The sequence below is a fragment of the Cavia porcellus genome, unplaced genomic scaffold (genome assembly GCF_034190915.1).
Source record: "Cavia porcellus strain 051 isolate PalLab524CR breed Dunkin Hartley unplaced genomic scaffold, mCavPor4.1 scaffold_22, whole genome shotgun sequence".
Classification (NCBI taxonomy): Eukaryota; Metazoa; Chordata; class Mammalia; order Rodentia; family Caviidae; genus Cavia; species Cavia porcellus.
Genome location: NW_026947505.1, coordinates 64885315 through 64910121, shown reverse-complemented (window position 1 = coordinate 64910121; position 24807 = coordinate 64885315). Strand labels below are relative to the sequence as shown.

The 24807-nt window shown below is 36.7% G+C and overlaps 1 protein-coding gene across 6 annotated transcripts; it reads left to right on the top strand.

The window, feature by feature from the left end:
* Positions 1-1387: 1387 nt before the first annotated feature.
* On the top strand, positions 1388-24807 carry Pnisr (PNN interacting serine and arginine rich protein). 6 transcript variants are annotated; one of them, XM_063233286.1, is made up of 13 exons: positions 1389-1546; positions 8524-8587; positions 10836-10949; positions 12222-12410; positions 13717-13940; positions 15501-15672; positions 16985-17175; positions 18279-18416; positions 20083-20182; positions 20864-20917; positions 21863-22033; positions 23133-24216; positions 24466-24807. In XM_063233286.1, exons 3-13 carry the CDS (start codon positions 10862-10864, stop codon positions 24494-24496), a joined length of 2442 nt encoding a protein of 813 aa, XP_063089356.1. In that variant the 5' UTR covers positions 1389-1546; positions 8524-8587; positions 10836-10861; the 3' UTR covers positions 24497-24807. The 6 variants fall into 6 exon arrangements, with proteins under 6 accessions (XP_023419857.1, XP_063089356.1, XP_013005485.1 ...); XM_013150031.3 differs by having other exon boundaries at positions 10832-10949; XM_063233288.1 differs by lacking the exon at positions 20864-20917 and having other exon boundaries at positions 10832-10949.

Here is a 24807-nt window from a genome sequence, read left to right as displayed (position 1 = left end):
CACAGTCTTTCTTTTTTTTTTTTTTTCCCTGAGCTCTACTCTTTGTTTTTTGCTTTTCCTCCCTCTCGTTGTTCATTTGGGGTCTTGCTGCCGAGGCTGATCTTCCTGCCAAGCACCTGAGAATACAATTATCATGCCTAGTTTACTCTTTTTCATAATACCTTACTAAAATGTATCCAGCAGCATCTACCACACTCTAATGTGCTTTTCAGCTACTCCCCTAACTAGAAATCCATTATTATCCTCCAGATTTTGAGTAACAATTACATCCAGTGTTTCACTTATGCTTAATGTGAAGAACTATGTTTCTAGGTTCCAATGTTAGTTTTCTATGGCTGTCAACCAACCTTTGTTTTTCATTTTACGCTTTTCATTCGATTTTTTTTGTCTTTTTGAGACAAGGTCTCATTATGTACTTCAGGCTGGCCTTGAACTCATTTCGTAGTCCTGGCTGGTCTCGAATTTGCAACGATTTTCTGCCTCAGCCTCCCGAGTGTTGGGCTTACAGGCATTGTGCCACCATGCCCGGCCAGGATTTAAAATTGTAAGTGCACTCCTAATCACACAAAAGTTTACTTTGCAATAGTGCTTCCCCAGCTTTAGCTAAGAAATACTGTACTGTTGAACATTTTTTTCTTGTAAGTTTGTAACCTGAAGCTTCTGGCTTAGAAATTGGCACTTTTGATACATATTAAAACACTACAATCAAAGTTTTCTTTCCGACGAACTGCACTGCATATGCGTTTAGGGAAGCCATTTCGTAGTTAAGGCAAAGGAGCTAGATGAGAACTAAGCCTCCCGCCACTTTTTTCTAAAGATCACAGAGACTGAGGTTTAAGTTTCTCTGCGCCAATGTGCCCACGAGGGGGCGCGATGTTTTTAAATTAACAAAGACCCAAGGCTGCCAGGCAGCCAAGGTCAGCTTTCGCTGCCGACCCAGACTGGCCTCCCGCACATGTTTTTCTGAACACTCAGCGATGTGCAGCTAAAGAAGTCTGGCGTGCTGCAGACGCGGAGCCCCTGCCTGAACCGCTCTTCCGGTGGCGCCCAGTTACTAGCCGGGGTCGACTGGTTTCAATCTGGGGCTCCTCCATAATCTCAGAGGGGCAAGGCAAACTCACACCCTTTTCTGAAGCGGGAGCGTTCTTCGCCTCTTGAAGGGTCCTGTTATTAGAGAATTTGAAGGCGCGCTCTACGTAGAACACCTCCGCTCTGGGTTTCCAGCCCGTTATAAAGATGAAAGTTTGTCCCGTACGGCGCCCACACACATTAAGACGTAACACCTAGGAAAGTTGAATTGTAAAGGCAAGGTGGATTTGCCCATAACAAAAATGGCGCCGGAGCTCGACAACTCGATAGTCACGTGTTCACAAACCGGGATGAGAGCTACTATGGCTTCAGATGACGAGCGGATGTTATTAGTATTCACTTCCGGGTGAGACTACTCGGGCGCCATCTTGTCTTGTTCGTAGAAGTGGAAGCATCGAAAGGATTGGAGAGGTATTGGAAGAACGGAGGCGACAGCAGTGTTCCTGAACGAGGATAGGTAAGTGATGAAGAACAATTGCACGTGGGCACTTGCCGGAGTATAACCTTTTTAGTTTTTGTGGCGACGTAGCATCACTTTAACAGGCTGCGTACGCTGTTTGGTTCGAGAGCTGGAACCTTATACCCTTAAAGCAGCAGCGTTCGCTTGTGGATCAGAGCAGTGCTCTTGGTGAAAAGCAAGTCTTCTTACTAAGGCGAGCCTTTACGGCTCTTTTAAAAGTTTCCTCTCTCAAGACATGGGACTAATTAATTGTTGGACTCTTGGCCGGCCGTTAAGTAGTGCGCGTGCGCAGAAGCAACTCTTTTAGGGAGGGGTGTGCAGCCCAGAGGAGGAGGCCGGGACCGGGACCTGGAGTTTAGACCCATGCAGCTTTCACTACGCAGGCGCGGCCAGCGCGGCTGAATGCTGTTGGCTGTGATTAGGTTCTGTAGTTTTTTTTTTTTTTTTTTTTTCATGCGTTCTTATTCAGTGATGAACATTGTGTGTTAAGCTTCGTAAAGGTGACAGGTAGCGTTCAATATTTTAGTAGCTTTGTCCTATAGTGAGTAGTATTCTCATGTAAACCGATTGAGTACTAGACAAATTTTGATCATGAGTAAAATTGTTAAATTAACATTCACATTTAAGATCTCAGTCCTTCCGTATTTTTTCTCACACTAACTCCGAATAAAATAAGCGTAGAATTCATTTGAGTATACCAATGCAAAAGCAAAAGAGAACAGTAAAGATTTTACTAGTGGGATAGTTTTGTAAATGGTTAAGAGGCTTTTGGGAGACTAACAGTAACTCAGTTTTTTCTAAGGTGTTCTTGAGAAGTTCTATAGTTTTAAAAATCTGTATTGATAATTTATAATTTAGAACAGGTTTTATTTCACAGGTGAATTGAGTGGAAAGTACATACCATAAGTGCCCTCCCCTACCTCTTCACTTACTAACATGCATCAGTGTATTTTTGTTATAATTAATGGAGCAAAATTGATAAATTATTAACTGAAGTCCATAGTTGATTCCTGTTTCCTTAGTTTGTACCTAAAATTTCTTTTTCTTTGCTTATGCTATGTGGGATGCCACGTTCCCCATTATATTTACTTGTTATTTGCTTTGGGCTTTTTGGACTATGTTTCTCAGGTTTTTCTTGTTTTGATGTCTGTTATGGACTTGTGTCCTTCCGAAATTCATATGTTGAAGTCCTAAACTCTTTTAACCAAATTGAGAGGGTCTTTAAAGAGGTTAATTGAGATCATTAAGATGGATTTATTCAATATGATTTGTGTCTTTATTAGCAGAAATTAGAAGTCACCAGGCGTGGTGGTACACACCTCTGATTCCAGCAGTATGGGAGGGGGAGGTTGGAAAATCGCAAGTTTGAACCCACTTTAAGCAGTTCAGCAAGATCCTAAGAAATAGATAGGGGAAAGGGACAAGAAAGAATTAAGATTTGTTACGCACATGTACCAACATTCCACGATGAATATAATAATTATAAAGCTGTGATCATGTACTAACAAAAATATTTAACCAGGTGTGGTGGTACACACGTATGATCCTAGCTTAGGAGACTGAGGCAGGAGGATTTAGACCAGCCTGGTTTAAGAAGTGAGCTCAGGCCAGCCTGAATTGCATAGTGAGACCCTGTCTCAAAAAGCCCTAAATATATAAATAAAATTAAAAGACATTCTCCTCCTACAAAAACAAACAAAAAAAACAAGGAGTGGTGGTGGGGGGGGATGTAGCTCAGTCCCCCAGAACCTTAGGAGGAAGGAATGAATGAGAGAATCAGAATGAATTCAGAAGCAGATAATACCATCTATACCCCAAGGAGAGGAGGCCTCAGATGCAACTAATTCTGCAGAAGCTGATGCAGGGCCTTCTAGCCTCCAGAACTATAGTTAAATAATTTCCCCTTGCTTGACCTAGTCTTGTTACTTTGTTATGACAACCCTACCAAACCCAAATGCTGTGACCTTGATTTTTTTTTTTCTCTTTCATACTGGGGATTGAACCGAGGGGCCTTTGCATCAACCAACATCACCAGCTTTTTTAAAAATTGTTTTGAAACAGGGTCCCCCTGAATTTCCCAGGCTGGACACACTTGTGATCCCCCTCCTCCAGCTTTTGGAAGTACTGGGATTACAGGTGTGCACCATTATGCCTGGTGACCTTGACATTTTAAAACAATATTAGGTATATTGTAGTGTCCCCTCTTACTGTAATCTGCCAGATTCTTTCTCCTGATTGAAATAGATTTCATGATTTAGGGAGGACAATGACAAGAGGAAAAGTGTCCTTTTGATCACTTGCTACAAAGGTTACATACTGTCAGCCTAACCTCAAACAGTTTGATACTTTGGTCACGCCCAAGGCAATGTTTGTCAGGTTTTTCCACTTGAAGGTTCCCCCTCCTCTTTCCATGCTGTACTCCTTGGAGGGAGGTTCTTTTTGCATAAACATCCTTAAGAAAAAGAGAGTTCTGCCCCTTCTCCTTTAGTCTGGAGTATTTCTGTCGTTTATTTGGAAATCTGTTTGCCTTTTATATGCAGTTAGCTGTTTTTTTTTTTTTTTGTTTGTTTGTTTGTTTTTTTTTAATAGCAGTTTCTTCCTGGAACTGAGATGGTCCAGATTCATCATTTTATATTTCTGGCCCCAACGCTAGAATCAGCTATTTCTCAAAGGAGCTCCAAGTCTTTATTGCAGAATAATACTAGAACAAAATTCTACATTCTTAGATGTGCTTGTTATTAATAGGATGTAGCTTTAGACCTTCTCTTTGCCTTTTTTTAGTTTTCTTGTTTTCAGTGGGAGGGTTATTTATAACAAAAATACTCAATTCCGCCCATACTTTTTGAATACTGTATCGCTTTTGAGCAATAGGTTATAGAATATTTCATATATACTAAAGCATGTGCAGTATCAGTGGAGTTTATATACCCCAGTCCAACCTGGCACTATAGACATTTTGTCTTCTTTCTTAAAAGAACACCAGTCATTTGGTTAGGTCTCACCTAATCAAGTACAGTATGACTTCATGTAAATTTGAATACATTTCTAGAGATTATTTCCCATTCACAGGAATCAGGGGTTAGTACTTCAACTTATTTGGGGGAGAGGCATAAATCAGTTTATAATACTGCTGCTATAATGCACTATAATATTAGTGTTAATATTTTTCAAGCAGTGTGATAGTTTTGATGATTTGATGCAAGCCTTGGCTATTGGTCTTTCTGTTCTTCCTGATCCGAGTTGTTTTCCAAGGAAATTTCAATCTGAGCTCATGAAGGGAAGTATGTATTCAGGAAAACCTTGCACCCTGACTCATCAGTGATCACACTTCTCCAGCCTTGAAAAGCAGAGCCCGTGGCTCTCAAGGAAGAATGAATATATTTGAATCAGCTTTTGATGTTATAAAGTGACAGTAGTAGTAGAGAATGTTATTTTTATGGTTCAATATTAATGCATTCCGTTGAAATATTTGATCACTTAATATGAGCAAAGCATGGTGGAGAATTCAAATAATTGTATTTCCCTGCTGTCAAGAAAATTCTTGTCTGAGCCAAGACAAAGACACAAAAATTTAATATTTACTCCAAAATTAAGTATATACTCTACTTGAACTATATCATCTGTAACTTATATTTTAAAAAGTGTGAAAATATATTTGAATATCTTTGTTACCAATATTTTCCAAATCATTATTAAACCGGTATGTAAATGTCATTTTTAATGGTATAAGATTATGTTATTCATTGAGCTGTAGTTGGGCTGGAAGTATAGCTCTGGTAGGGAGCTTCCCCAGCTTTTGAAGGCTTTGGGTTCAGTTCTCAGTGTCATAAAACAACAGCAGCAAAACTACAATGAATTTAAAAGCACAGTTCACCTTCCCTGTCATCGGGCTCCACATTCATATACTCATCCAACTGTGAATGGGAAATATATGGGAAAAACTTCGCATCTATACTAAACTTATACATACTTTTTCTCCTGTAGTCGCTCATTCATTCATTCAGTATTTTGTTTTTTTTAGGACACAGTCTTGCTATGTATTTTAGGCTGATCCTAAACTCACTAGATAGTGCACGCTGGCCTGGAATTTGAGGCAGTTCTGCTTCAGCTTCCCAAATGCTGGGATTACAGGGATATACCGCCACACCCAGTTTTCCTCCTGTCCCCATTTAAAGAATATAGTGCAACAACTGTTTATGTAACATTTACAGTGCATTGGGCTTTGGAAGTTGTTTACCGGTCTTCTGTATGCAAATACTAAGAGTTTATATAATGAAATTGGGAGTCCTCAGATTTTAATATCCTCAGGGATCCTGGAACCAGTTTCACAGAGAGGGATCTCCTGCCTCTGGTGTGCCTTCATAATCTTTTTGTTTTCTAAATTTTGGATTAGTTAAGTTTGCTAGTAGTGGAAATTTTGTGATAAAAATAAGGAAGAAAAGAATTTCTGAATCTTTGCCACTGATCACTTACATCTTGTTCTTTAGTTAAAAATGTGGGTCTAGGGGCTGGGGATTTAGCTCAGTGGCTTAAGTGCCTGCCTTGCAAGTGGGCAGTCATGAATTTGAAACTGGTACCAATAAAAAAAAAAGATTTATGAAAGTATCATTGAGTGCTGTGCTGGGTTGAAATGGGTTAAAACATAAAAGTTTGTATAGGTATGTGAATAATTCTAGTTTCACACCAATTTCTCTCTCTCTTTTTTTTTTTTTTTTTTTTGTCTTTTTCCTTTTTATCGGTACCAGGGTCACACCAACTCTTAACCAGAATTTGTTCTTTTTCTACAAGCGTTGGCATAATACTAACTTAATTTTCATGACTGGAGGTACCACTTTTAGAATACATTGTAGAAATTAACTTTAAATCATACAAGAAAATGAAACAGGTCAAATGACTTGCCCAGTCTTCCTTGACACTTATTGTCACTTTCTTTGCTGTTTTTAGAATTCTATTCTGCTTCTTGTAATTTCACATCTTTTTCTGTATTTTTCTTACATGTACCAAACACTATGTTTGAATAGTAGCTCCCATAAAACATGTTGGGAAAGACGTTTTAGAAAACAGCTGTAGTTGGGGCTGGGGGTTTAGCTCAGCGGCATTAGCACCTGCCTTGAAAGCAGGCAGCCGTGAGTTCGATCGATAAAAAGGAAAAAGACAAAAGAAAAAAGAAAACAGCTGTAGTTAGTGTGTGATTTAAATATATAGAAAAATGACTGCAGGCAGTACAAGTAAGACTCATAGAAATATGCAAATAAAACTGCTGTGCATGGGAATGCATGAGGATTTGTTTGGCGGGGAGGGTTGTCCATTCAGCTGCCCAAGTATTCAACTTGCACTTGCTCCTTTCTTTTCATGCACTACTAAGCCTGGTTTTAAGAAATAATAAACAGTGAAAGCTTAAACCTATGATTTCATGAAAAGTAAGAATGGGAAGGCAAATTTAAAACTAAAGAGTCCTTCTAAAAATAAGGTGAAATATTGGGCAAGTTTTAAATTGCTTCTGGAGAAGCACAGTTGGCTTTATCCACCTGTTTTGAGTGGTGGTGTTGGGGTTAGACGGCAGGGCCTTTTACTTGCTAGACAGGCTTTGTAGCACTGAGCTACTTCCCTGTTCCCTCCCGCTTTAAACACTCACAGTTGTAAAACTGCCACCAGAAATAGGACTGAATAAGCACTGGTAATGTATTAACCACCGGTAGTCGGAGAGTCTTTTGCTGAGTTTTCGTTTGTTTCTCACAATAACACTGATGTAGACACTACTGTTAGGAACTTCAAGGATTAGAGAATAATTGCTCATCTTTACACAACTAGTAAATGAGATAGCTAAAAACCAGAGAGCTTTGCTCTGAGGTCAGGGTGGAAAGTGGTGACCAGGAAAATTGAACAAGTTGTCCATGGCAATAATGAAATATGACTTAGAAAAGGCAACTTTGTAGTGGTTTTGGAAACTTAAATTTATGTATTGGCAATGATAAGAGTCAGTACACGCTGACACATTATTTAATCATTTGAAGTAGGTTACTGTTTACAACTCCAGTAGGCATCGTGTAGAGCTGGTGGTAATGTCTGCATGGTATAAGTTTTTAATTTAAATGAGAGAAGAACCCAGGCACTGGCCTGCTGATAAAAATTTGGAAAGCATAGCAAAGCCAGGTTTAGGCCAGCTCATTAGTTCTGATAAGTCTAGGTCCACTGCTTCCTTCTCTTTTACCTGTAAAAGTAAGCAGAGGAGCTTATCACCACTGAGTGACTCGTTTGCTCTTTGTTTCATGCTGGCAGGGTAGATGCCATCCTGTATGTATCTCTTGGAGGATAAAGAGATACAATTTATATCGGTCTGTCACCTTTAGGAAGCTGTTAATCTAAAAGAAAGAAAAAGCATTGCAAGGATACATTTTTGTCTTTGAATGCTAGTTTCTGGTTTGTTTTTTTTCCTTTTGGTTTTTCTTAGACGGGGTCTGGCTACAGAGCAGGCTGGCTGTAAACTCACCATGTAGCTTAGACTGGCCTCACTCTCAGCCACCCCACTGCCTCAGTCTCCCACGTGCTGGGATTATAGGTGTGTGCTACTGAACCTGGCCTTCTAATGCTGATTTCTAAACAGAATTCCTTGGAGAATCTGATTTAATGTTTATTGTTATCTTATACCACTTAAGTTTAATACTAGGCAGGTAAAATCTTTCCAAATGTATAATCCTTGTTTCCTCATTTTCTAAGTTGTTTGACACTTCTGAATTGTCAGAGTTTTCCAAATAAGTATTTTGAAAATTAAAACACAATGCTAAAATGCCTAAAAATATTTGCCATTTCATTTCTGCTGTAGCTCTTTTCCTTAACCTTTATGTCCCATTATAAAATTAATAGAAGTAAACTTACATGTTAATTTGAAAATGCACATTTTAATGTTGCATTTATTTGTAAGATTTTTTTATCTTTATATATGACCACATGCTTTTTTTTTCTTTCTCCTTTAGGGCATAAATCTTGCTGTTATGCTTTCAAGCTGTAGTCTCAATCAGCCTAAATTTTAAACAGAAGGTGAGCCTCTGAAGTTAGTGGAAATAGCAGTTGTTTTTTTTTTTTTTTTTTTTTTTTTGATGTTTTCTATTCATTCATTCATTCATTCATTTATTTCTCTGAGTGTTAATTGTAGTTGTTATTTTTCTGATGTTTTAGCTTTAGAGGTTTTAAAAGCTGTAGTCGGGAAATTGGAGAAGGGACAAAGAGACACTAAAGACAGATTACAAAAAGCAGTGTATTTAGCTGGGAGCTGATACCTAGTTCCAGCTATTACCGCACTTGTGGTGCAGTGCTGCCATATTCTAATGACACTGTTGTAATAGACTATGTTAGTGCAGCCAGAAGATGAGTACATTTGACCTACAAGTAGACCCAAGTAGCAGAAAAATAGCACTTCTCCTAATTCACAGTGTTCTTCAGGTGAGAAATCTGATCTACCACTGACAGAACTGTGACGACAATCAGAGATTACCTGGAGGACTGGAGTTGTAAACTCCTGAAGGTCTGAGTATCAGTAGCCCGGTTGTCCATTAGAGTGCATGTCTTTGCTTTCTTATCTGGCTTTCTTTCTTTTTGTGAATTTGTAATACTAAGGTGTACTTTTGTCTTGTTTTTAGAGTAGAGGAAAGGGCCAATCTAGCAAGATTCATTTAATAAACATTTATCGAATGCCTTCTGTATATTAAGCCTTGGGGTACAGAAATAAAGAAGAAATAGCCAGACAGGCAGAAGAACTGAAAGTTAAGCTAGTGATTTCGTGAAACGCTGTCTTAAAATTTTAAAGGGCTAGGGATGTAGCGTGTATGAAGGCACTAAGTTCAATCCCCAGTGCTGCTGACAAAAAGAAATCCATCATGCTGACCACATGTGCCACTGGCTCATCAACAGGATTATATGTCAGTGTTTCATAAGGACAAAGATATTAGACTTGGGGGACTTTGAAGCTTTTCTTTTAATAAAAGTTTTCAGACTTGTTTACAGAACAGTACCCACCTTCCCCTTCTTGTTATTTGACAGCTCCGGTAGAGTATCTCACTTTCTTGCTTTGTGTGGTTATTTTTTCTAAAGTTGTTTATAATGTTCCTTTACTGTCTTGTGTTTTTTTACATTGGAAGCTCAGTTGGATTCAGCAGAACATTTTGGAGCAGAATATTCAGTGGTTCTAGTAACATAATACTGTATCTCATAGACATCATGTAATCTGTGGATGTTATTTTGGAAACTTTGGAATTTCTAATTTCTTACCAACTTTTCTTCTGTGATTTCTGGAATCAGTTATTAGATTTGGCAATATTGAATTTATTAGCTGTAATTACAGTGGTATCTCTGGTTCACGAACTTAATTCATTTTATGATTCTGGAAAAGAGGGGCATCTCTGTTCTTCACTTAATGCAGAGATTGCAAACAAAAGCACAGTTTTGCCAAATACCTGTGTTTGTAAACCAAATTATTTGCCAATAAAAGTGTTTGTGAACCAAGTTGCCACTGAACTTGCAATGAAGAACTTTTCTTCATCAGCTAGAGCAATTTGCTTGTTCTTTTAAAGGAGTCGTGGTTGGGAGACAGTACATCACTTTTTTTTTGCAATCTAGATTTTCAGAATTGTAATTTAATTGGTTAGAACTGTACTTGCCACCAAACTATTGACATTGTTATGGGTTACGTAGTTACCTGTGCTCAGGTTTATTTTTTGCTGCTAACGAGAGGCAATTTATTTTGGTAAAAAGGAAAGAGGATTTGTTTAAATGTAGCTGTAAGGAGATTGGCGAGAGCCTCATCATTCAAATCAGCATCTCACCAAACACAGGAGTTTTGGAAACAGTTTGGGGAGGGAATACAGAGAGCCAGCAGATGCGGGATAGGAAGGCTGGTCGCACGCCTTCCTGGACCTAGACTCTTTTCTTTCGTCTTCTCCTGTGGAAATGAAACTGGACTTTCACTATTTATCGGGGGTTGAGGAAAGATGAGGGTGGCAGTTTAAACGCTTAGGCCTGAGGAAGTTTGGAGAAGCCACTTGTCTTTAAAGGAAAAAATACCTAAATTTTGAAATTTCATTTTGCTATGTTGATTACAACATCAGTATTAATGTAAAGTTTTCTCTTATTTACCAACCTAAAAATTGTAGTGCTTCTGGCAACATGTTGGCCAGAATTTTAGAGCTCTCATCACTTTAATGTATCATATAATCATTTCTGATACGTGACATTGGAGAAGTGAAGAAGCTGCTCTGTAACTTTAAAATTGTGTTTAATTTATTAAAGATAGAAACTTGATACATTTTTAAAGAAAATATGTGGGATCAAGGAGGACAGCCGTGGCAGCAGTGGCCCTTGAACCAACAGCAGTGGATGCAGTCCTTCCAGCACCAGCAGGATCCAAGTAAGGAGCTGAATCGGAAGGGGGTGGGGGTGGGGGTGGGCATGTGAGATGGTGGCGGACAGATGGTGACACTGTTAGGGGTGGTGCATTGGGTCTTGTGTGGTCAGAACGTAATCCTCGCCATAAGTAGCTTTGCCATACATGGCTTCTGTGGTAAGAAATACATTTTATTTGGAAGACTTCCTCAAAGGATAGAAAACTACTACACATTTTTGCAATTTAGTGTGTTTTTCTAAAGTATAAAATTTTTTAAATGGAACATACTTCATTGTTAATTCTGAATCTTAGATTGTATTCACCTGTGTGCTGTGTTGCATCTCCTTAAGATTTCTTTTACTGTACAGTAAATACTTCAAGCATGAATAAGGTAGAAAAAAAGATTATAGGAAGCTCCCTAGACAGTATGATCACTTATTGGTGCTCGGCCTTTACTGAGTAATCTGATGGTATTTCTTTTTAAATTTAGTTACATAGCAGTTGTGTCTACAATTAAACCCACTTTTGGATATTTGATTTTTAGCTTTTTACTCTTTATATGCATTATTTATTTGTCAATTTTCTTAATATAAGAGGTAGGTTTGCTAAGTCACAGTTGCAGATTGGGAAAATTTTGATACACATTGCCAAGTTGAACTCCAGCTGTGTTATGCCAGTTTTATATTTCATAAAAATATGACATCTATTTTTAATAAACTGAGATATGAATAAAAATGTACATTCTATTTGGTTTATTAATGATTCAGATCTTGAGATGTTAGAGTTGTTTGGAGGGGAAAAATAGAAAACTTTCTAAATGGTAGGGACAGTGAACTTTGTGAAAAGGGTGGCTGAAAAGAAAGCATAAGGAGCCAGGTTTGGGTTGGCAAAGGGGAGCGCAGAGGCGGGCGGCCCTGAGGCGGGGCAGGAGGGGCGGGCGCCAGCGCCAGCGCCAGTTTGGGTTCTGTGCACTCAGCGGTAGTCCCGGAAAAAGAAGGAAGTGATTGAGTTTATTTTTATGGTGGTTTAAAGGGGGGGGGTGACTTTTTAAAAACTCAGTAAGATACAGGGCATAAATTACGTATGAGTTAATATTAGAAATGGGTTGAGTGTTTTTGTGGAATGCTTTTCTGAAAATTTTTAAGTAATTTATATTGTAGCCTGAATATGAACTATTTCCTAAGCTTTCAGGTGTAACAACAACAACAAAAAAACTAATATGCCTGTTTCACACAGAAATAGTATTCATTGAATTTCTACATTCTGGATAATGAGTTCTGCGTTAATTTCCATTAGGCCAGATTGACTGGGCTGCATTGGCTCAAGCTTGGATTGCCCAGAGAGAAGCATCCGGACAGCAAAGCATAGTAGAACAACCACCAGGAATGATGCCAAATGGCCAAGATATGCCTACAATGGAGTCTGGTCCTAATAATCACGGGAATTTTCAAGGAGAGTCGAACTTTAACAGAATGTGGCAATCAGGTTCGTTGTTTGTTTTCTAAATATTAGGATGATTTTTAAAATAAAATGAAAGTTAATAGTGAATTTACTTGATTATTGCCTGTTTTAAGGCTTCTTGAAGTTAATACTCAGTGAAGAGTAGGCAATCTTGATCTGACCTTGATATTTTGTGGTTAAAATAGAGTGTTAGCATTGAGGCACTTAGTTTACTCTTTCCTTGATTCTTCATTCCTAGGCCTGATAGGGGCTGGGGACCACTGGAAACTGCACTTGGCACCTGGGAAAGAGAGCCTTGTTTTTCTCTCTTGTAACCTCTGGCCTTTTCAGAAGCAGCACTGGCAGAGTAAAACATATGTAGCCTCCAGTTAAAGGAGAGTTGTGCCTCTGTGACAAATCTGTCAGATAGACTCTGCCTCTATGATCCACCTACCTTTTTCTACCCTTTTTTTTCAGATAGTAAAGATCTTCCATAAGTTTTTTTTTTTTTTTTTTTTTTTAACATAATATAATTTAGATTCCTACATACCAATTTAGTTCTTTGGGGCTTATATACTATTTTTTAGTAAGTATTTGACAGTAAAAAGGAATTTTGCATTTGGTATGCTTACAGTGAAGTCATAGTCCTTTTCCTATTAATAATTATTTTTTATGTAACTATAAAATAGGATGGAAAATACAGGCTGGAACTCCTAAACATCACTTTAAAAGAATAACAGATATTTCGATCTTGTATATTGTGAATTAGTTTCTTAAAATTCAAATTTCCTCAAGTTTGAAGATGTTTTAGTTCCCAGAATTCAGGTTTATAAATGACTTATCTTGATATCCCAGCCATACCCATCCCCTTTCTACTCTTTGTGACCCTCGCAAGTTATTTAATCTTTTTGTGCCTTAGTTTCTTTTCCTGAAATCAGCAAAATTAATAAATGATTTTTCCCTACCTCACAGGGATGTTGTGAGGATAAATGTGTTCATGGAAGAAAGAATTTATATAAGGTTTTGAGGTATTTTTATTGTGTTATTTTATTGAACAAAAATAGAAAAATTCAAAAAAGTTGTTTTGGATTTTGTTACATTCATTAAAAATAATGTATGTTTATTTTTCTGCTTATTTAGTGTGTAGAGTGGCATTAATTCCTTTGAATTATTTGTAAGATACTTTAGTTAATTGCTTATTTTTAAGATATATAAAAGAAATTTGACTTAAGTTATAAGTTCTTTAACATCTGTTTCTTCTCTGAAAAATACAGCTTTCTTGAGATCTTGAAATTTGTGTTGATTTATTATAACCCCCTGTTGAATGTTTTTATGCCTAAATCCTAAATAGAATGGGGAATGCATCAGCAACCCCCACACCCCCCTCCAGATCAGCCATGGATGCCACCAACACCAGGCCCAGTGGACATTGTTCCTCCTTCTGAAGACAGCAACAGTCAGGACAGTGGGGAATTTGCCCCTGACAACAGGCATATATTTAACCAGAACAATCACAACTTTGGTGGACCACCCGATAATTTTGCAGTGGGGCCAGTGAACCAGTTTGACTATCAGGTGAAAGATATTTTGTTGCTTTAATACCGTAGATGTGCACGTAATCCATTCTTTGGAAGTGTCTCATCAAGAATACCTAAGATACGTGTTTTCACTTCTCAGAATTGTACAGATAAGCACATACAGAGTTGCAAAAAATTTATCAGTTTTTGAGTATTAAAATCATGAGATTTTTGATTAGGAAAATGGTACAAAAGATTTCTTAGGAAATTTTTGTACATAATGAAAAATGTATAAGTTCAAAAGCTATATGCTATATTTTCTAATTTCAAAATGATAGATTTTAATGTTAAAGTTTAGAAAATACATATTAGTTGAATACATTATCAATAAAAGATTAAGGGTAAGACACAAAGAAAATACAAACACAGGTGATCTTTCTAACTGCAGTTGCTCTTGCTGTATGGAATAATGACTTTTTCTAGTGTTATTTTTTCCATTCTGACATGGCATGTTAATGGAATTGTACATGATTTCCTTTGTAACATCCAGTCCATTCTTAGGGACATAGAACTCTATGGAGATTAGTAATAAAATATGGGGCTTTATTGTCTTAATCCACTCTGTAAGGCTCTACCCTAAAATTATGGAATTAAATGTCATTTTGAAATACCTACTGCAGTTGTTATTTTATAAATTGAATTGTCAAAATTAAAAATTTTGAAATAATTCAGAGATAAATTTGATAATACAGTCACCTTGAGATAGTAATTCTTTAGTTAGTACATATTCAGATACTTGTGTGCTCACACTTGGAATACATATAGCAGTTTTATTTCATTCACAAAAAAATGTAATGATAGGATGATTGTACTTACCCGAGTTTTGCTTGGTGGATGCCATGCTAACAAGACAAAGCTCTCGAGGCAGCTGTCCTTAGAAAAGCCTCTGAAAATAGCAAAAAGTAGTTACTAATAATATTTCAGTAACTTTCTTATTAATAAATATATCATGCAAGAATATAAAAATAACTTAAATTCACTAGAAGTAGGAAATTGCAATCAACAGCAAACAGTTCTTAGCCGGGCATGGTGGCACATGTCTGTAATCCCAGCACTTGGGAGGCTGAGGCAGGAGGATCACCAGGAGTTCAAGGCCAACCTGAACTACAGAACTGAGACCCTGTCTCAAAAACTGAGAATAAAAAAATTACCCCAAACAAAAAATATTTATTTGTCTTGGTGGAAGTGAGGATAATTTTTAAACAAATTCACAATGAAAGAGTTTATTAATATATAATATACATATATACACATTTGTATGTGTATATATGTATATAGAGATGTGTATATATGTATATACATGTATTTATACACACATAGTCTATTTCTTGAAAGTAGTGTATCAGCTGGCTTTCAGAAGACTTTGCACTTTATACAGGCAGAAAGTCAGTCTTAAGCCTAGGTTCTTGGGGCTACAGAAATATTCGTGCTTATTAGAATCATGGAATTCTTGGATTTGCTGCACACATGGATTTCTACTGTCCCACTTCATAACACACGTGTGTCCCAGAGTATATTGTATTAAATTGAAGAAAAATAAAATGCAATACTCTTTCAGCATGGGGCTGCTTTTGGTCCACCGCAAGGTGGATTTCATCCTCCTTATTGGCAACCAGGACCTCCAGGACCTCCAGCGCCTCCCCAGAACCGAAGAGAAAGGCCATCTTCATTCAGGGATCGGCAGAGGTCACCTATTGCACTTCCTGTGAAGCAGGAACCTCCACAAATTGGTAGCTATTTAAGTTTGGTGAACTACAGTTGGCATGATTTATCTTTAAAAAAGGATGTCATATTTTTGTAAATTGTTCTAATGCCTTGATATATTAAAAGTTGATACATTAAAACCCTGTTGTAGAAGCTGGACACGGTGGCACATGCCTGTATTCCCAGCACTTGGGCGGGTGAGGTAGGATCACCGTGAGTTCAAGGCCAGACTGCGTTGTGAAACCTGTCATTTTATAGTCATAAAGTTACAAAAAGATACTGTACTTAACCAAAGTGTGTTTTGAAATCTTTTTATTATAAGCTCTAAATTTTGTGATGAAATACATGTTTTCAGTGACCAGTATTTTTGTATACTCTGCAGTGTTGAAATTTTAGTACATTAGGCAGATTATTTGCCCTTCTCAAAGTCTAAATGTTCTCTGTCTCTGTTTCACCTTCAGTTAATCTGTTAGTAACAGCAACTAACAGTTCAGTAAACTGTTGCTAGAGTAGTTTTCCTTTTATTATTTCCCTTTCATAAGTATTTGGCAGAAAATTTTAATTTTTAAATAAGTTTTTGTCTGTAGCAAGTCACATATATGTACCACTTTGTTTAGAAACTTGTAAATCATCCAGTGAACTAGAGATTTAAGTCTTTCTTACTTGCTTCTGAATAGATGCTTGTTATAGCTGCTATTGAGGAGTGAGTTTGTTCGTTTGGTGAGACAAGTTCTTGTTCTGTGTTCCAGGCTGTCTTTGAACTCGCATATGCCCTTGGCTGGCCTCCAATTAGGTCCTTCTGCCTTAGCCTCCCAGTCCTGGCATCACAGGTGTATGCCAGCTTGCCCATTGCAGTCTTTCCTTTTTACAGTTTAGAGAAATTCCAGCTTACTGTTTTTTTATTTTTGTTAACTATTTACTAAATGACTTTTTAGTGTGAAAACAGACTTGTGCTTTTGGCTTTGCTCTGTGTTCTTATTTTAGGAAGTGGTTTTTTTGTTTTTTAAATAAGAATTTGGCTCTGTATCAGCCCATGGCACCATTTACTTTCACCTCGGGCACATCACTATCTGAATGTCCATTTCATCATCTACAAAAGACTGCCATAACAGCTTGATCCCTGGGGGCTTTTATAAAGATTGAATAATGACAGTTCAGTGTGCTTTTATTGTGTCCTGACAGACAAAGCATTAGAACTTGTCCCTACATTTTGTCAAAAGGGATGATTTTAAAGAAAGCACACTGTGTGATGAGTGTTGTCTATTTGTTTTTATTCAGAAAAATTTGTACAGAATCAGTAATAAGGAATTCTTTTTTGTTTTTTCCTGTATGAAACAGATGCAGTAAAACGCAGGACTCTTCCAGCTTGGATCCGTGAAGGTCTTGAAAAAATGGAACGTGAGAAGCAAAAGAAATTAGAGAAAGAAAGGATGGAACAACAACGTTCACAATTGTCCAAAAAAGAAAAGAAGGCCACAGAAGATGCTGAAGGAGGCGATGGCCCTCGTTTACCTCAGAGAAGTAAATTTGTAAGTAAAATATTTTGTTACAAAACTCTGTATAAAGGTTATTGAAGTGGACATTTTAGACTGCAGAAAAATGCTAATGTTCCTGAGATAATCTGCGGTAAATATATTGAGTTTATGTTTATGAGTATGTGTGCTGAGGGTGGAGATACTCTGTAGGATTCTGAATGTGTGTTACCTTTATAAAGAATTTGTTTTTTTTTGTGGTGTAGCTGACTCCCTCATGGTAGTTTATATAAAGCAAAACTATGTTAAATGATAATAGAGAAGAATGCAATAATTTTTGACATGAGTAATGAAAGTCACTGTTTTAAATGTTTAAATCTTTACTCATCAGTTGGATGGCATGAGTGCTTTAGGAATTTATTGTTCAGGAATAGTGGGGTTCTGGCTGATACAGCAGCCACATTGCTGGTCAGAGTGCAGGAAAGGAAATGAGTCTTCCTCCAAGGCCATTTTCTTAGGATTGCTAGGAATGACCATAGAACACATGTTTCAAAGACAGAGATATTTCCTCAGTCTGAAGTAGACCTAAGTTTTCATCTGTCCATTCAGGCAGTCTGAGATCTTAGAAGTGACTTTCGGAAATTTTTCACATTACATCACAGCTTAAAAGTTACACTGAATAACATGCCTGGCCCATTTTTCCAAAATTCTATAAACCACTTACTTAAAGACCATCATGTATAATGAATAGGTTAATGAAATCTCTCTGTGGGCTTGATTTTTGTTGGTTGTTTACAAAATGAGATCAAAATTGACTAATGAGAAAAGAAAATAGAAAAAAATTGAATTTCATAAACCCTTTTGTAATTTTGTATTTCTTCCAAGGTTATTCTTGAAATTATCAAATGAAATCTGTAATAAATATAATTTAGGGGCCAGAAGTATAGTCAGTGAAAGAGCATGTGTTTAATACCTTTGAGTTCCTGGGTTTCAGCCCCCAGCACCAGAAAAAGAAAGACTGGGGAAAAAATGTAATTTTGACAGAAATTGCACTTTTTTATTTTTATTGAGTCAACTTTTATTTGAGGTTTTAAATTTTTGATAATTCAGGTAGGAATTTTATATTCTAAACATCCATTTGAGCTGTTCTATTTTTATAGGACAGTGATGAAGAAGATGAAGACCCAGAAAACACCGAGGCTGCCAGCAGTGGGAAAGTCACCAGAAGCCCGTCTCCAGTTCCTCAGGAAGAGCAGAGTGAGCCGGAGATGACTGAAGAAGAGAAAGAGTATCAGATGGTAGAGTGTGAAGTTTCTGTCTCGGGCAGTAAAATATCTTTGCTTTTGTTTGTTTGTTTGAGACAGGGTCTTGGATGTTCAAAGAAAACCTCCTTCCTCAGCCTCCTGGGTACAAAGATTATAGGCAATGCCATTGTGCCTGGCGGTTTTTTGTAATTTTTTAAATTGTTGATTGGTTATCTAAAACGTTTAAACCAAGAAATCAAAACAGTTAAAGAATATTTATCCACATGTAGATTTCCTAGGCAAAGTATGTCCATAAAATTCAGATAGCAACATTCTCCCCTGGAAAAATCCACTAAATGGTTAATACAAAATCACAGCCTATGAGTTATTATGAAGCCCATTTCTTTTAGTTTTTTCTTTCTTTTTTCTTCATTGTATTTTCTCTCCTTCTGGTCATATTGCAAAGGCATTCACATTTTTATAGATTTATAATCACATTTTCCTTTTTAAAGCTGTTTCTTAACACCAGTGATTGAATTAGAATTTTACGGTGTGAGGCCCAAGAACATTTATTGATTTAAAGTAAAAATAATGAGAAAGATTAGAAGAATTAAATATAGTGATTTGATGAGAACCAAGTCAAATTTCCCTGTAAGGTCAACATTTAACCTGGTGCCTTGGTTTGTGAATTTAATTCTTTTCACGAATCTGGTTGCACACTGTGTTGAATGTGAACCAAATCAAATTCAGTGGTTAGGTACAGTGTTGTCCTTATGGAGAAATTTTGTTTGGTTATTGTCCAGTTGGGTTTGTGACTAGAATTGTGGAGAGAAAAATTGGTTTCATGAACCAAGGTACACTGTACCACTCTAAGTTTAGGAAACATTGATGTTGAGCACAGTTAGGAATGTTGCTTCATTGTAAGTTTTCTTAAAACCTTTATTACTTATAAGGTATATTGTCACTGTATGAAACTAGGAATATATTGTATGGGAAGCTGAGGCAGTAGAATTGTTGCAAGTTTGAGACCAGCCTGAGCTACAAAGTTAAGATCAAGGCTAGCCTCAACTGCATATTGAGACTCTGTCTCAAAAGCCAAAAATACATATATATCGTGGTACATTTCCCATACTGAAAGACTAGTGATCTTTAGATACTGATTCTGTATACCTCATAAGCTGTTGAGCACAGAGAAGTGAAAGGCCTACAAGTACATTTCAAACAGTTGTTGATAGCTAGGCCAGGAATCCAGCTCTTATATCAAATCTAGAATACGCCATTTTATATTAACGTCTACTTTTAAGGATGCTGTTATTGTTTACAAGTATGTTAGAGCAGTGAGGAATAAAAGGACTTCATTTGGCAAAATGGAATAACATCTTATTTTTTTACCCTTCAGATTTTTAAGCTTAAACTAGTATTGTACTACTTATAAATATTAACTGAAAAGCTACTTACACTTACAGAATTTTTTATTAATAAAAACTTTCTACATTTTAGTCTAAAATAAAAATTCAGTATCTGCATGGGAAGATTGATTTTTTTTCTTTGAACTCTGTTATTTTGAGTTTTTTTTCAAGTTCTGATGTTTTAGAATAATTTTAAGATTCTCTTCCTTCACTTGGCTGATCCTGATCTCAGAATGTTGCATGAGCTGACTTTGCATTAAACTATATTAGTAACTAAATTAGAAACAGTATATAAACTTGTTACTCCTTAGATGTTGCTGACAAAAATGCTTCTGACTGAAATTCTTCTGGATGTCACAGATGAAGAAATTTATTATATAGCCAAAGACACACATCGGAAAGCAACGAAAGGTATATTGTGGTTTTTCTTGGTTTTGCTTTTCTGGGGGAGTTTTGATTTCATTGATTCTTGGACTTTTTTGTTATCCTTTGGATTACTATCAGTTATTTAAACATTCTCCTCTTGCATGTTTTAACTCTTTGGGAAACATTAGATTTGTAGACACTGTATTAAAACAACACAGATTTTTTTTTTTTTTTATCTGACAGCACAGGTTAGCAGTCATGGTACTGTCTAGTAGAGTATATTACAGAACATTCCTAGTGTTCAATTTATTTCACCTGACTTTTTTTTTAGTAGATGCCATGGTATTGGTGTTGGTTTAAGAACCTTCAGAGTTTTCACTGTTAAAATTCTTACAGAAGCAAGTAATTTCCAATCCTTCGGCATGGTTTTAATAACACTAAAAACATTAAAACAAAAATCTGTGCTATTACTCAGAAGCAGAAATACAGATATATACTAGTCAACATTTTTCCTCATTATAAACAATTTCAGCTCACATCAGAATTATAGTTTCAAAGCCAGACATGATACTGGTTTAAAATGAATGTTATGTTTTTAATGTTTCTTCTCTCCCCCCAAAAAGCAGCAATAGTAGTAGATTTAACAATACCCCGTAGACTCTCATGACTATGAAATCGTGGCTATTTGTGTTAACATGTTGTTCCTGTTGTTGATGTGATACAAAGCTCCTGCAAAACAGCTGGCACAGTCCAGTGCACTGGCTTCCCTAACTGGACTCGGTAAGTGTTCTCCTTACTTTGGAGAGGGCCTAAAGGGAAAGTCACACTTACCTGTCTTTCTACGTGCTCTGTTTGAAATTGCACTATTCCTACTCAGTTTAAGAAACCTACTCTCAGGGGTAAACACGGTTTACATTTCTTAACTAAAGCATTCACAGTGGGACTATTATAAATGTGATGACTATTTCATAGATTATTGGGGCAAGGTGAGTGGAGGATTTCTTCATCAGTTGCTCCAATACGTATATTTTATATATATATGATGTAGTTTGTACTTGATGTTAGACAAAAGGCCAGGTAGCGATAGTTTGTACTTAACAGGTCATAATTTAGCTATGACAGTACCTAACTTCACTTTGGGAATTACTGCGTACATGCTGTAGGGACTTACTTATCCACTAATTTTAATGACTTTCATATGAATTGTGTTGTAGTAAGTTGAGTTTTAACAGAGGAGAGGGTTTATCTTACTACAGTGTAACAGTAGTGATGTGTTCATAATTTACTATTTGCATGATATATTATCAAGGCTCTAAAGCTTGAATTTGCCTTTTCCATATCCTCGTTTCATATTAATTTTTGTGAGGAACCAGATTGTAGGTAGAATAAAATGCCCATATGATTTTGTTAGTAACATTTGGATCTCTTCAGGGTGGGGAGTAGTTTCAGTATCGTAACAGTTCTGTACCAGTGAGCCATTTTCATGGTTACTTAATGGGGAGAAATGCGTGAAATATTCCAGAAACAATAATGCAGTAGGTGACTACTGTCTGAGAGTTCTTTGAACTCGGTAAGCATTTGAAAGTATACTTCTCCCCACCCCGAACATACATTCTTTCGGGAAAAGGCAATGAAAAAAGAAATGAGCTTTCTTCTCAGACCTTAAAAAGTTTTTAATGGACAGTGCAGTATTTTCGTATAATAGACTAAGCTTTACGCACACAGGTGGACTGGGTGGTTACGGATCAGGAGACAGTGAAGATGAGCGGAGTGACAGAGGCTCTGAGTCATCTGACACTGATGACGAAGAATTACGGCACCGAATCCGGCAAAAACAGGAAGCTTTTTGGAGAAAAGAAAAAGAACAGCAGCTACTACATGATAAACAGATGGAAGGTGCATCTTTTAGATTATCTAATTTTATCTAATTTTAGATAATTTTGTCAAGTGTAGCATGTTTTTGCTTTGCTGGTTTTGTTTTTGGTTTTTGGAAACAGGGTTTTGCTATATAATTCAGGCTGGTCTTGAACTTGCTGTAGCCCACAGGTTGGCCTCAAAATCTTGGTGAGCCTCCTGCCTCAGCCTTCTCAGTATGGGATAACAGGAGTTGGGCACCACCCCTGGTTGGTTTTTTTTTATTATTGTTTTTATCAACCTAAACATCAGAGGACAGAGTTAAGGCTAGATTATAAGTAATATGTGTTGCAACTGAGACCATTCACAGTTTTGTTTGTTTGTTTTGTATTAGATACCATTCATCCTGGAGGCTATAGGCCCAGCTATTTAACAGGCTACTTTGCTTTCTTAGTAGGATTGTCGAAGTGAAATAATGACTTTCGAAATGAAGGAGATACATTTGTAGTACAGTTGAAAAGTAGCTAGAATATTTAGGGATAATTAAAGACTACAAGTTTTTTTTTATTAAAAATTATAATGTATAATTATATAATAGGAAAAAATGAAAGAATGCATAGAATTTCTGCTCTTATAAAATCTCATTTGGGCAGCTTCAAATGTAATTAAGACTTAGCACTTAATGTTTCCATTTTTACCTTTAAGTTGCTATATAATTCAACAAAAGGAAAATCTTTCTGCCTGTGCATCTCTATATTTTGATAACTCATTTTGATTATGCTTCACTGTACAAAATATTAGCCAACTACATATGAGTATTTGAAATGTTGCTAGCTCACATTGAAATGTGCTGTAGGTATAAAATACACATTAGATTTTGAACATTGTACTTGAAACAAAAATCTTATTTTTTAAATTATTTGCATTTTAAAATAATAATTTTGACCTACTGGGTTAATAATATTTTTAAATTAGTTCTACTCATTTCTTTTTGCCTGATTAATGTGGCTACTAGAAAATTTCGAATTGTGTGATTTGTATCCTAATTTTGTACCCTGATTGTTAGTCTAGTAGCTTAAAATTTAATAGTGTAGCAATTTTTGGTTTTACATCCAATTTTTTTTTGTCTTTTTTGTTTCAGAAGAAAAGCAACAGACAGAAAGGGTTACAAAGGAGATGAATGAGTTTATTCACAAAGAGCAAAATAGTTTATCACTTCTAGAAACAAGAGAAGCAGATGGTGATGTGGTTAATGAAAAGAAAAGAACTCCAAATGAAATGACATCCATTTTAGAACCAAAAAAAGACCATAAAGAAAAAGAGAAACAAGAAAGGAGTAGATCAGAAAGCTCCAGCAGTAGTTCCAGCAGCAATAGCAGAACTAGCAGTACTAGTAGTACTGTCTCTAGTTCTTCTTACAGCTCTAGCTCAGGTAGTAGTCACTCTTCTTCTCGGTCGTCTTCTCCTAAAAGAAAAAAGAGACATAGTAGAAGTAGATCTCCAACAGTTAAAGCTAGACGTAGCAGGAGTAGAAGCTACTCTCGCCGAATTAAAATCGAGAGCAACAGGGCTAGAGTGAAGATTAGAGACAGGAGGCGGTCTAATAGGAGTAGCATTGAAAGAGAAAGACGGCGAAATCGGAGTCCTTCCCGAGAGAGGCGTAGAAGTAGAAGTCGCTCCAGGGATAGACGGACCAATCGTTCCAGTCGCAGTAGGAGTCGAGATAGGCGTAAAATTGAGGACCAGCGTGGAAATCTTAGTGGGAGCAGTCATAAGCATAAAGGTGAGGCTAAAGAACAAGAGAGGAAAAAGGAGAGGAGTCGGAGCGTAGACAAAGATAGGAAAAAGAAAGACAAAGAAAGAGAGCGCGAACAGGATAAAAGAAAAGAGAAACAGAAAAGGGAAGAAAAAGATTTTAAGTTCAGTAGTCAGGACGACAGGTTAAAGAGGAAAAGGGAAAGTGAAAGAACGTTCTCGAGAAGTGGTTCCATATCTGTTAAAATCATAAGGCACGATTCTAGACAAGACAGTAAGAAAAGTGCTGCCAAAGACAGTAAGAAGCATTCAGGCTCTGACTCTAGTGCAAGGAGCAGTTCTGAATCTCCAGGAAGTAGCAAAGAAAAGAAGGCTAAGAAGCCTAAGCATAGTCGATCGCGATCCGTGGAGAAATCTCAAAGGTCTGGTAAGAAGGCAAGCCGCAAACACAAGTCTAAGTCCCGATCAAGGTAGTATACTTTTTAAAGTATTTTGTCTGATTTTTTTTTTTTTTTTTAATTTTTTGACTGAATTTGTTCAAAGTTGAAAGTGTCCTTTCTCTCTCTCTTTAATAACGTCAGTTTGGTACTTGATAAATGATCATAGTTTAAATAATATTAGAAATCCTATATAATAGTATTTATTGAAAATTGCAAATTTTTAGTTCAAAATACATTTTTATTTTTAAATTTTTGTCTTTTCCCTTTTTTTTTTTGCAGATCGACAACCCCTCCCCGTCGTAAGCGCTGAGGAATGATGTGGCAAGAATGCCATGATGTTTTAACAAATTCCATGAGTTTTAAGGGCTTGTCTCATTATAGAGGCACATTGTGGCTGTGTAGGTGAAACGAGAATCTTTTTTTTAAAATCTGTAAATAGGTGTACTTTTTCGAAATGCTGCTCCAAGTTACTTAATAGGATTTCTTTGTATTACACTTTTTTCAAAAAATAGTGCATAATAAGACTATAAACATGCCATTCTCTTTCAGCTGTAATGTTCTTAAACTTATTCTTGAATGTACTGTGATGTCAATAAAGCTCTTAGTTCATTTTTGTTAAAA